The sequence below is a fragment of the Solanum pennellii genome, chromosome 8, assembly GCF_001406875.1.
Source record: "Solanum pennellii chromosome 8, SPENNV200".
Taxonomy (NCBI): domain Eukaryota; kingdom Viridiplantae; phylum Streptophyta; class Magnoliopsida; order Solanales; family Solanaceae; genus Solanum; species Solanum pennellii.
The window spans coordinates 65465860-65479048 of NC_028644.1; the positions used below are offsets into that span (position 1 = coordinate 65465860).

The window sequence follows — 13189 nt, forward strand, 5'->3', positions numbered from 1 at the left end:
AAGTATATCGAATTATGTAATTTCTCCTAAATATATTCACTTAGGTATCACTTCAGATATATCTAAAATTATTTTCAGATTTTGAGAATTCAACCCATCTCTATTCCTAACTAGGTAATATATAACTTTCATTTTAGAAACATCTGCAGTTTCAAAATCTCTATGTCGAATGACTTGTTCTCTCACATCGGAATAGCTAGTTCAATTTTTTCCATTGGAATCGTATTTGAGAATTTCTTACCTCATATAGTTCTCCCCATATCGAAATAGGTAGTTCATTTCCTTCCATTGGAATCGTATTTGAGAATTTCTTACCTCATATAGTTCTCCCACATCGAAAAAGTTAGTTCGATTCCTTCCATTGGAATCGTATTTGAGAATTTCGTACCTCATACAGTTCTCCCAGATCGAAAAAGTTAGTTAAATTCCTTCCATTAGAATCGTATTTGAGAATTTCGTACCTCCTACAGTTCTCCCACATCGAAATAGTTAGTTCAATTCCTTCCATTGGAATTGTATTTGAGAATTTCGTACCTCATACAGTTCCCCATCTCACTCTCATTCCTCTCACTCTTGAAGTCAATCTATTCAACATTTTGAAAGCGCGATAATCACAAAGTTGTAAGTCTTCCTTTTCAATTTGAATCCATAAAAAAAAATATTAATTTTTTAGTTAAAAATATTCAATAATTTAGAATCTTGTTGGTGTTGACCCCCCCTCCCCTACCCCCCTCACCCAATTTTTAGGTTTTTATGAATTCTAACATTGTGAAATAAGAGTAAAAAAATAGAGTCCTAATATAAAAACTGAATTTATTATCATTATATGCACATCATCAATTTCAAGTTTTATATAGAAATGTTATATCTCAATTTGGAACAAAATCTGAGTTTTTGCTATTAAATTCTTAGATGGAGCTTGGCGGTTCATCCAAAGATCATGGATCTCCAAATAGGTTCAATCTCAGTCCTTCAAAGAAAACATTGTTGAAGAGAAACATCGCAACATTTAGTGCTGAATTAAGGAAATACTCCGGGGACGTTAGGAACTTGTCTAGTGAAGGTATGTCCAGATCTGAGTGTGGAGTTAAAAAACCTGATGAATCTGACATTATGGAAAATCAAAATGTGGTTAGTGCCAGCTTGAGTGAGTTCCATCATTTGAATTTCAATGAGAATTCAATGCAAGTCCACGGGGAAATGGATGAGATGAATTCGAGCTTGATCCATCAGACAGAAGAATTAGAAAGACAAGTGAAGGAGCGCAGAGATTGGGCGCACCAAAAGGTAATGCAAGCTGCAAATAAAGTTAGTAATGACTCAATTGAGCTGAAGATATTACGGATGAACATGGAAGAGACGCGAAAACTGAAGAATGATAAGCATTTAAAAGAAGGAAGTCGCTTAGAAAGACTCGTTTATGAGTGTGAAAAGATGAAGATTGTCGTAGAAAAAACAAGTGGTCTAATTGACAGGGGAAACCTGATAAAGGAAAAGATTGAGAAGGAAAATGATGAATTAAGGGCAGAGATAGAGGCCTACAAGTTAAGAGCATCAGAATATGAAATTACTCAATTGGAGGCTCTAAAGAAAGAGAAGAAGTGCCTGAAGAAACTTAAAGTTTGGGAAAAACAGAAAAAGAAGTTGCAAGACAGTATCGCTGCAGAAAAACAGATGCTCTTCGATTTGAAGCAACAATTGCTTGAGAGTGAGAAAACTGAAAAGGAAGCTGAGGTATGTACTTTCTTCTCTTTATCAAATGTATAATATATGTGTGTAATAGGTAAAGAACTATACATAGTTGTATTTTCACTTGGGTAATTGAAATGTACATTCAATTTTTTGCTCATCATTATTGTTTATGTTATGATAAAATCGCGATCTATGTCTTCCTTTTGGATAATGGTTTCTAAGTCCAACTTTTGACAGGCAATGTGGAAGCAAGAACAAAGGGCTAAGGCGGAAGCCTTATCGCTACTAAAAGAGGAGACGCGCCTCAATGAAGAAGTTAAAGCTACTAACAAAAGAATGCTCATGGATATGCGGCTTAGCTTTGAAATAGAGTCCCAGCAGTACAAGGATGAGCTCGAACGTCTTCATCAAGAATTATCTCGGCTTAAAGCATCTAATGAGGCTCCGGAAAGAGATATTGCAAAGTTGTTACATGAGTTTGATACATTGGAAGTTTCTTCGTCTAAGAAGGATGCTAGCAATGATAGGCGATGCGTTATTTGCAAGAAAGGTGAAGTTTCCGTTGTTTTCTTACCTTGTGCTCATCAGGTTATCTGTGCAAACTGCAATGACAATTATGGTAACAATGAACAAGCTAAATGTCCCTCATGTTTGGTTCCAATTGAACGAAGAATTCGAATCTTTGGTGCAGCTTCGTAGGCCCTTATGCTCCCTATTGGCTCGGATGTGGTAGAAAGGGAACTTATCCTTAGACTCTTGAAGCTTTTCGTTTTGGTTATTGTATCGATCTTTCAGACTGTCTCAATAGGGTTTTCGCCAATCCTATTGAGGTGGGCATGCTTATGAATTGTCTCTTAAGAAGACAAAAGAAAAATTATGTTTTATTTCTCTCTATAGACTTGAACAACATGGTAGATTGAACAATGTAATCCTAAACAATATGTCATATGTCTTTGTTGAATGTTGAATTTCTGGTGTGAACTTAATGATAATTACTATCTGGTTGCGTATCGATCGGTTATGTTAGGGTTTTAAGCATATTAGTTCAACTTATTGATTAACGTTTTCTATATATGTTAAATCTTTATAAAACTATTAAAATATTTGTCTATTGGTCATTGATTTATTGATTGCTGATTGTTATTGATTTTAGTTCTTAAGACTTTTAATAAAAAAAATCATTGAAAATCACTTATAAATAAGGTGACAAACCAAACGAACCATGCGCATGAGTTGACATATTATATTTTGCTCAAAAGTAAACACCGATACACGAATGAGTAACTGAGAATTTTGAGACACCCAAAAATAAAAGTACGAAAAATCTCAAGTCAAAGACTTTATATATCAAATGACACAAATAATTAATTAATTTACTATCGGATTGTCGATTGACCCATCAAGAAAAAACCTCAAATTTTTAAGAACCGATAACCTAATAATAAAAAAAATCAAAATCATTATCGAACTTTTTAACCAATAACTAACTCATTGTAAATTAACCTATAACCTTTTATATCTGAATTTTCAATTTCAGTTCGATTTTGAACCACCTTTGGATCTTTCAATTGGTGGTTCGAAATTCGCTAAGCGGATATATTTGAAACACTTGTAATCATATAAAGCACAAAGATTGAAATATTGACGATACTACGTATTACTAATAAAGTCATTTGAAAATTAATTAGAATAGATAAAATAGACCGTTGATTAATGTAATCTTACTTTTTTAATTTCATAATTACTTAATTGTATAAATATTTTTCTTTACTAACTATTTAACTTTTTTATATGTTACTTATCAATCAATTTAAATAAAATAAATAAATAAATACACTCCATATAAGTAAACTTTTCAATGAATTTTCGGTCATTTCTTTATTATTATTTCTCGTTTCTTTTAATTGGTCTAAATTATAAAATGGTTATAAATTATTACTTTTCAACCTAATTTCCCTTTTGACTTCGAAAAAGATTATTATTATTTTTTTATGAATTTACTTCTTCTGCACACATCTTCGATTCCGTAGTAAAAAATAATAATAATAGTAGGACAAAAGAACCTTTTTAAGGTTTAAAAGCACAGTCCAAAAAGAGTAAAATCAAATAAAATGAATTGTTGCAAAATTAATTATTCCCTAACCAAAAAAAAAAAAAAACTCATATTTTGTAGTCCCTATGCTAATTGGGTTATATTTGAACAATTAGGGGGTGGAAAAGAAGAATATTTGTATATAGTCCATTTCTTTAATTACTCCTTTTTCAGCAAATGGATTTGAGCTTTTTGTTACACTCAATAACTAAAAAAAATGTTTTGTATTGGTCGGAAAAATAGTTTAAAGTTGTAAGAAATCAAAATTATTTAGAATTTAGTATTGTCTAGTTATGATTTGTAGTTAAAAAGTGAGAGAAGTACGAAAAATATTTTGAAGTTGACACAAATTATTAGATTCGTTTCTGAACTATTAACAGCTTTGAAAACACTTATCTACTAACATAGCAAGTGATCTCAAACTCGAACATGAGACTTATAGTAAAAAGCTGAGAGAAGTGTTGAAAACACTCCTAAATTAGTGATGTATTGCATTCATATTGCAAGATCGGGAATGTATTTCATCCTTCAGGGTTGCCCAGTGCAGTTACCTCTCCTATTTAGTTTGTGCTGTATTGTGTAGAGCGGAATTTTACCTCTGCGATCTTAAAAGTTAGCAACTACGGATTTTCATAAAAAAAAAATCATAGATATATTTTACCTTTGTATCACCAAAGAACAAAAATGTTACTTTTGAATTTTGCGTTTAAAAAACTTAAAAAGCAACAGTTTTTAATTCTTCACTTTTTTGTAATGGGAGTTGAATTTGAAAGTTTTCGTTGAGCAATTTAGTGCACAAAGTTATCTCGATTATTCCATCAAGTATTCTATTATATGTATTGATGGCAAGAAATATTAATCATATGTAGTAACTTTCTAGTATATATTTATTAAATATAAAATATTCTTGAGTTATTCCTTACTTCGTCATTTTAAAGATAGAAGAAATTTTATCTTTTTAATCAGTCTATCTATTACGAATTTAAATTAGTTAAGCAAGTGACTTTTGAACTATTAATATCAAAATAAAAATTATTCAATAAAAAAGAATAATAATAACGAAAATTGCTCAAATATATTTGATCCACTTTTTTTTGGTAATATTAATTCGATGAAGAAAAAAGACTTGTATGTTTAACTCAATAGAAAAAAAAACATTTTGAAGCTCAAACTTCCTTTGAAAGAACGAAGCTATTTGATCATGTTAGTTTTTGTTTGGCTATAGATTTTCTAAGAGTAGGTATTCAAAAAATAAAATAAAATAGTACACATTGTTTGGTTAAACAATTTGGTGATTTTTTGTAAATATATCTTCAAAAATTATTCGAACTTCAAAATCAGGTCGTGAAATATCAGTTTTATTCATAGAATTTCAATTTATTTCCAAAGAAAATGTAGGGATAAGGGTCTGAAAAATATCTCAATTTTGATCGAATTTGTTCTTGCGATACTAAACTCTCATGAGGATCTATTACTTTCTTAGACTATTTAATATCGTATTTTAAACATATATATTTGTCCACGTGGACATAAAAAATAATGCAAAATTATAAATAGTAATGTGTCCACGTGGGCACATATATACCTTTAAAATACACTATTAAATAGTTCAGAGAGGTAATAGGTCATCATGAAAGTTTAGTATTGCAATAGCAAATTCAAACCAAAGTTGGAGTATTTTTCAGACCCTTATCCCTAAAATGTATTTCAAACACAACTTCAAGTTTCAAAGACTATTTTTCAACCAACTTCAAAAAAAAAAACTTTATTGTGATTTTAACTAAATCTCACTATAAAAACAGTGTGTATTACATGTGAATTTTCTTGGGGATTAGTATGAAAATTAGCATGAAACTTATTTTTCTGCGAATTTTCATACTAATTTTCGAAAAAAAATTCACGTAATTTACAATTTTCTTATAGTGGATCTATGGTCAAACGCTAGCTAATTAAACTAAAGTTTGATAGTGAATAATTGATCAAATGATGAGCTATTTGGCATAATGAACACATTATAATTGGAGAGATTAAAAGTTAAAGCCCTTAATCTAAAGCTCAAAAGTTGAGCCTAGTAAAGTTTTCACAACGTTTCTAGCTTACTTTCTTATATCCTTTGCTTGATAGTTACTTATAGTGTCCTCTTATTCATCATTTTACCGCTATCACTAGACTATAAACTTTATCAGTACAGTTAGTTATCGCGTAGTTGGTGGTACTTAAAAAAGTACTTATTTTGTTGAAATCATTGGCTAAATATGTTGACATTTAACCAATCAATAGTTGCTTTATAAGAGACTTAAGTGTAAAACAAATCATTAGAGATGTGACAAATAATTCAAGGTACAACACAATGTATTTCAACTTTGCAAATTAAAGCAACTCAAACATTACTTTTACAAGAGATATTCTGGTAATTTATACTTTTACAGACATTTTCTTTAGCTACATTAGCTTATAACATAAACCATGTTCTATAGTGTGATCTTTAAATATGATCAATCACTAGATACTTCATTCTTCAGTAACAATGTCAAACGTTTATGCTTAAAATTGACTTTGCGAACTAGACTCAGAGACGTTGTAAAATCGAAGGACTCTTAAGACAAACATTAAAAACCATTGTCTCAGAGAACACAACTCTTTAAGTTATTTCAAACCATAACATATTGTCTTGCTATGATCATTTCGTCTTCAGAAGAGATTTGGATTCCTGTTTGAGTCGTTCTGATTGAAAACTTCATATGTCATGTCCTCGTTGCCATATAACCCCACGTAGCTTCCATGAATCGAGTAAGGAGACATGCAGCCAAAGCTACTTAAGTCACCAGAAAGTTCAACCTCCCCTCTAAAACTCGGGAAAGTTGAATTTGATGTGAACTCAGATTGATCACTAGGCTGCCACGGGGTCATGCTCGGGAAGTCATACTGTGGACAGTAATTAGATACATTCTGTCCCTGAGGACATTCCTATATTCATCCACAAAATAGTGTTAGATTGTTAGTCTCAACGTAACAACAGGACAGAAACAGAATTGAATGAACTACGAATGATATAATGTAGATACCTTAGATGAATCAAGAATCATAGCGGAGGACATCCAGAGGTTTGCAGAACTAGCCCCTATTGCAGACTCATAATCCCCGAATTGTGTTGTCTGATAAGGAGAAGTAATAGGAGTCGAGTAGTTGCTATCGTTGCTCATGTATGCACTTTGAGTTGGCGTTTCATCAGAAAGAGCATTTGGTGGTTCCTTTACTAAGGTAAATGCTCCACTTGTTGTACTTGTACTACATCCAACTTGCTTAACTCCTCCAACATCTTTCGTCTTCAATGAAACATCGTTTCTCTTTATGACACGACAAAGTGCAAAAGGCCCCTAGAGACGAAGCGAAATATGATTCATTTTATTGTTTACTAGTAAATCAGAAGAGCCTTTTTAGAAATAAGATAGATTCTGTTTACCTGAAAACTAGGAGTACCCTGAGTAACATCATCACAAAGACGATACTCGTGCATTACCCAATCCGTTCTATCCCCAAGCGGAGCTCTTCCACGATAGAAAACCAATGTTTTTCGATAGCCAACAACTGCTGGATGACACACAACTTTCCTGTCTTTCCCTGTGGCTTTCCAGTATCCAGATTTAGTTGCTCGATTAGTTCTTGACCCATTCGGGTACTTCTTGTCCCGAGGACAGAAGAAAAACCACTCGAGGTCACGTTTAGGCAAGAAAGATTTCTCTACATTCAAAAACAGAATATCAGAACCCCCAAACTCTTAATTCTCGTTGATAATTTAAGTAATCATATAACTTTCTCAAACGTAAAAAGAGATATGTCCCCACAGAACAAGATAATCAAATAAAGCGACAAACTTTGCAGAATCAACACATTTTTAGTACAAAGTGCCAATGAAAACAACAGATTACAACATTTTCTTCAAACAGACACAATTCTAACTTTCCACCTGACACGTTTCACATCACAAGATTTATTACATTCATAAACTTTTGTGACCGTATCAAGCCAAAATAAGATTGAACAAATATATACCTGGAAGTTCCCATGGATCAAATTTGTACAAATCAATTACTGGAATAACTTCCAATTCGATTTCAAGTCCATCAGTTTTCCTTTTCAGGTAATATCCAACTAATTCCTCATCAGTAGGATGAAATCGAAATCCCGGAGGCAATGATGTTCCTGCCATGATGAAGTAACAGAATTTCTCCCAAAAAAAAAAACAACAAACAACTAGCTATACAACAACAGAGCAAAAACAAGATTTTCAACACAATATTAATTAAGTACCACAGCTATATCTGTTGAAAATTTGGAAAATCCAAAAATAAAAACTTTTTGCAACACTGAACTTTGTTTCAAGATTTACAATAAATTTCCACAAAATGTATTCTTGTAACAACAAGATCATCTTCCTTTGGAAAAAAAAATGTTCAAAAATATTTGATTTTTACAAGTATCCAAGAGAAAGATGTGTACGAACGAGATAACCAGAATTAGAGATATTTTTAGTTTAAAGAAGAAAGAGAAGTTGTGTAGAGTAATAACAAAGGATTGTGAATATGCTTTTATAGGCTATGGAGAATCCAACAGTACAAAAATATGAACACCGAAAGAATTGCAACTTGTCTGAAGGTACCAAAAATTCCACAATAATGACCCCACACATACAAAAAAAAACTAGAATTCAGTTCACACTTGTGAAACTGTTATATCCTACCTAAGCAAAGCACTAGTGACAGTTAAAAAGACTTTAGTCGTACTCGATATTTATATTAAATTAATATAATAATAATATTTATAATAATCTAACAAAATATGATTGGAAGAAGATAGATTGTTTGCGAATATTATAATTACCTAAAAATAATGAGGTTGAGAGGCTTTTATACTAAAATGAATGAATACAAAATGGGGATAAGAGTCTGAAATATACCTCAATTTTGGTTAAATTTATTGTTGCGATACTAAATTTTTATGAGGATCTATAATTTTCCTAGACTATTTAATATCGTATTTTAAAAATATATATTTGCCCACGTGGACATAAAAAATAATACAAAATAATAAATAGTAATGTCCGCATGGGCACATATATACTATTAAATAGTTCAGAAAGATAATAGGTCCTAACAAAAATTTAATATTATACTAATAAATTCGACCAAAATTGAGATATTTTTCACACCTTTATTTCTATATTTGAATTAGGATTGATATATATTCTCACTTTAATATCAAGCGGCAAATGGATAATAGATACCTCATATGTGTTTATCTACATAATTTTGTGCGACTAAATCATCATTAATTAACACAAAATCAAATTATTCTATTAAGGTAAACTTAATGGTTTTGATGTGAACATCAGTGCTGAATAAGTATTTGTCCTTCAATTTATAACTCATAAAGTGAATTTATTTAATTTAGTCTAAATAGAAGGTGTGCACAAGTATTATCATTTATCTCTGAAGGGTTGTTTGATAGATGATAGAATAACGAATGTATTAGTAATGTTAGAATTAATAACGATGAAATATATGTATTACTAATTTTATATGTGAATAATTATCTCCTAACTAGCTACTGACGTAATATTACTTATACAAAATTTAATATTCGCATAACTCACTTTCAAACCAGCTACCCACGGACCCTTATTAGTTATGTAAATGTTTATTTTTTGAACTTTCTTAGTTGTGCTGTAGAGTCTTCTTCCAAATATTTTGATCACTTTTTCCCAAAGTATTGAAGCACTCTACAACCTTCCACATCATCATGAATAGACAAAACCACTTTTTTTTTCTTTGTTTAATGGAAGTGATTGTGTCATGCTATGGCCCAATGTTAAAAAAAGAAAAAGGTCCTTAAAGAGCTTAATGAGATTACTTACTTTTTTTTTTAATAGTGCAACTTTGTGGAAAACTCTACTTTGATTTTTTTTGGGTTCACATTCAATTATAGTAAAGTTGAAACCTTAAATCCCTAGGCCTAGCTAGCATGTTAAATTGCCACAAAAGAATTAGCAAATCAACAATGTTACCGATCAGAATTGTGATAGAGTGATAAATATTTTTCATTCTTAATAACTAGAGGTTTTGGATTTGAGCTCGCTAGAATACAGAGTCACTTTTATTTGGGAGTATTTTACTCCAGTAAGACTTTACGGCGTGAATCCAAATTTGATTGGATGAAAAAAAACAATGTTGATGTGATGGAACTAATTTGTTTTTCCAACTATTTATAACAAGTTGTATTCTACGTACTATATGTTAAGATACAATGATAATGTCAAATTAATATAAGTAATATCAAAAGAATAAGCATACAATTGACACTAAATAGGATTAATTAGCCGAAGGAGAGATTAACATACAATTATTAATAGGTGGCTTATGAGAGTTAATTTGTCGGATGGTTACTCAATTAAGAATTATTTCCTTCGTCGGGTATTGTTTATCATGGTTTCTATTTTTAGAGTCAAACTACAAAAAAATTGATTAACATTTTAAGATACATTTTTTCATCATATTAATATGCAAAAAATTATTATTTATAGTGTTTTTCATATAGTTTTAGAATATCTAACTTTTTTGTTTAAAATATCGAATTAATATGATCTAATTCACCTTTAAAATTAATCAAATTGACTTTCGATAAGCGTAACATGATAAACATTTCGGGACGGAGGAAGTAGTAAGTATTTCACAAACTTATTTAAATTAAAAGCAAAAAGAAAATGAATTTGGAGATAATAACTATTAGCAATTTGGGATCAACCAAATGACAACAAAAACTATATCAAAAACTTAATAATTTAATATAATTTGATCAATTTGTCTCCATATGAGAAAGAAATATTAAAAATTATTGAGAGAAAGATCTCCTAAAAACTCTTTAAACATTTTTCTATTTATAAATGTTTTATTTTCTTTTTCAAAAAGAAAGCATTGTGTACCAACAAAAACTGTTTTGAATTAAGATACAATTATGATAGAATTCAAATAATATATTAAAAAAAACTGTAGGGCAAATTATAACACTACTTATAACTGTTAGATTTAATAATTTGAACACGTCTTTTTATGAAGGTCCCCTAATCTATTTCATTATCCAAAAAGAACACACACAAAAAGATAGTTCAGATTATGATATTAATGTGATATAGTATAATTATTATAAAACCCTTTTCAAACCAAGAAATAAATAAACCAAATATTATTGATTAATGTAAATTATATATTATGCAAACCGTTTAATTGTTGCTAAAGTTACTTATTTAAAGAACAAATTAGTTCTTCAGTTTCCATTTATGGACAAGGCAAGTACATAAATACTGAGTTTGGCAAGTTACGAATATTTTTCTTGTCTACAACCTTTTTTTTTTCTAATAAAAAAGTTATACTAATGACGGCTGCTTTGTATTGAGATCTTCTACTTAATTTTATATAGAATTAAGCACACAAATTTTGAACAACATGTGTCTTTTTAGCCATTAAAAATATAATATAATTATGAAATGATCAAATTCATTTCAAACAATAAAATTATATATATAGGTAGATAGATAGATAATTCACTATTAACTAATTTAAGTTTACTTGTATCATTCACGTTTAATTTCTTCGATCAATGTAAAATAAATGACAAGAAGCACACAAATTTTGAACGAGGTGAATTCGATCTTTTAATCATTATAAACATGATATAATTATGAAGTGACCTCATTGATTTCAAATAATAATCTTTTACACTATTATAGATAATCCATTATTAATTAAATTAAGTTTACTTGTTCCACTCACTTTTAATTAACTCTTTAGTCATTTTTTATTTTTATTAAAAGATAACTATAAGGTGGAAATTAAATAGTTAACTAGTAAAATCTAACTAATGAAAAACATGTGACATGACCAATTAATAATAATATATATATATTATATAAAGACTATAAAAGAGGTAATTAATAATAATATATTAGCTACTACATACTTCTTATTAGGCAGACAAATAGACAATATAGGCCTGCAATTGTTTAGCCAGTGGACATTTTGTTCTTTGTATGAATATAAGAATAATATTTTGGTCATGCATATCACAAGACAAGAGATGCGAGGAAAATAAAGAGATTTGTTGGGTTCCACTCTCAATAATTATGTGGAAAAATCGTTGGGTTTAATTTTTCTGGCGTGAATAAAAAATGAAGAGAAAGAAATTAGAAATATGAAAATTTGAACTATTTATTTAAGGGATAATGCACACCTTAACTATACTAAAGTCCTATTACCCCCTGAACTTTTTTTTTTGTAATTTTATGCATCTTTTGTCTAACGTGACACACTCCGTGGCCGATTCAATTGAAGCGCATGGGAGATAATTGGATGTCACGTAATCCAAAAAGATGTACAAAATTACAAAAAGAATAAGTTTAGGGGATAATAGGATCTTAGTTTAGTTAAGGTGTGTCTCTGAAATTTCGATCATAGTCTAGGAGAGTACTTGTGCATTTTCCCATTTATTTAATATAGGAACTTTGTTTAAAATACTCTCTTTGTTTCTTTCTATTTGTTATTTTTGTGTTTTACAAGAATTAATTATTGACTGATTTTACAGTTAAATTGTATCACAATAATTCATATTATATAAGTTGATATATCGTATTTACTATACTTCAAGTTTTAACTATTTCTTAAATGAACTTAATGCTATGTGCTTTCTCCACTATTCTATAGAGATAAAAAGTTGATGAAAAAAAAGGAAGAATGAATGAAAAGAAATTAAATTAAAAGTGTAGTACGTAGACAACTCTTTTGGTTTTAACCAAGGGACAAAAAATGAGAAGGGGACACTTGAAATTGTACTAAAAATATTTTAGAGTTGGAATTTCATATAATAAATTTTTGTGTGAATGAGGGATCCAACGTAGAATAGAAAAAGTTTGGTCAATTCAAGATAGAAGTGATGTCATTGATCATCAAATCATATTGGAAGAAAATATTAAAGCATCAACAATAGTAGAAGAAGCACACGAGGACGGAGCTATGGTAGGGTAGAGTGTGTTAGATTCGGACGAATTCAATAGTTTAGGTTAAATTTTGTCTTATATTTTTTAAGAAATTGATTAAATATGTACACATAATTTAAGACCAATAATTATGTAACAGACTAGTCTGCTACTGATATTATTCACTTTGGGCTTAAGCTTGCACGGCTTTAAAACGTGTTACTAGTGGATAAGACATGCTTATTCATTTTTGATATATAAGTAAGTATGTCTTACCCATTAGTGACACGTTTTAAAGTCGTGTGGAATCTATAGGTAGAATAAACAATATCACTAGCAAATTGAACTGTTACAAATTATTTAAAAAATTTAGAATTCTA

General features: G+C 29.9%; 2 protein-coding genes across 3 annotated transcripts; one reads left to right on the top strand and one right to left on the bottom strand.

The window, feature by feature from the left end:
• Nucleotides 1–524: 524 nt before the first annotated feature.
• On the top strand, nucleotides 525–2702 carry LOC107027377 (MND1-interacting protein 1-like). Of its 2 annotated transcripts, XM_015228555.2 has the most exons (3): nucleotides 525–621; nucleotides 913–1734; nucleotides 1930–2702. In XM_015228555.2, exons 2-3 carry the CDS (start codon nucleotides 913–915, stop codon nucleotides 2389–2391), a joined length of 1284 nt encoding a protein of 427 aa, XP_015084041.1. In that variant the 5' UTR covers nucleotides 525–621; the 3' UTR covers nucleotides 2392–2702. The 2 variants fall into 2 exon arrangements, with proteins under 2 accessions (XP_015084041.1, XP_015084039.1); XM_015228553.2 differs by lacking the exon at nucleotides 525–621 and having other exon boundaries at nucleotides 808–1734.
• Nucleotides 2703–6115: 3413 nt separating this feature from the next.
• LOC107027243 (NAC domain-containing protein 71-like) lies at nucleotides 6116–8407 on the bottom strand. Its single transcript, XM_015228425.2, has 4 exons — nucleotides 7838–8407; nucleotides 7248–7525; nucleotides 6850–7161; nucleotides 6116–6751 (listed from the first exon to the last, which is right to left on the bottom strand). The coding sequence occupies exons 1-4, from the start codon at nucleotides 7992–7994 to the stop codon at nucleotides 6476–6478; spliced, it is 1023 nt and encodes a 340-aa protein (XP_015083911.1). The 5' UTR covers nucleotides 7995–8407; the 3' UTR covers nucleotides 6116–6475.
• Between the last annotated feature and the right edge of the window lie 4782 nt (nucleotides 8408–13189).

Coding starts and splice junctions, on each gene's coding strand:
- LOC107027377 (XM_015228555.2), top strand. CDS start 913: ATGGAGCTTGGCGGTTCATCCAAAGATCATGGATCTCCAAATAGGTTC. Junction 1,735..1,929: donor AAACTGAAAAGGAAGCTGAG/GTATGTACTTTC, acceptor AACTTTTGACAG/GCAATGTGGAAGCAAGAACA.
- LOC107027243 (XM_015228425.2), bottom strand. CDS start 7,994: ATGGCAGGAACATCATTGCCTCCGGGATTTCGATTTCATCCTACTGAT. Junction 7,526..7,837: donor TGATCCATGGGAACTTCCAG/GTATATATTTGT, acceptor TTTTGAATGTAG/AGAAATCTTTCTTGCCTAAA. Junction 6,752..6,849: donor TGATTCTTGATTCATCTAAG/GTATCTACATTA, acceptor GGATGAATATAG/GAATGTCCTCAGGGACAGAA.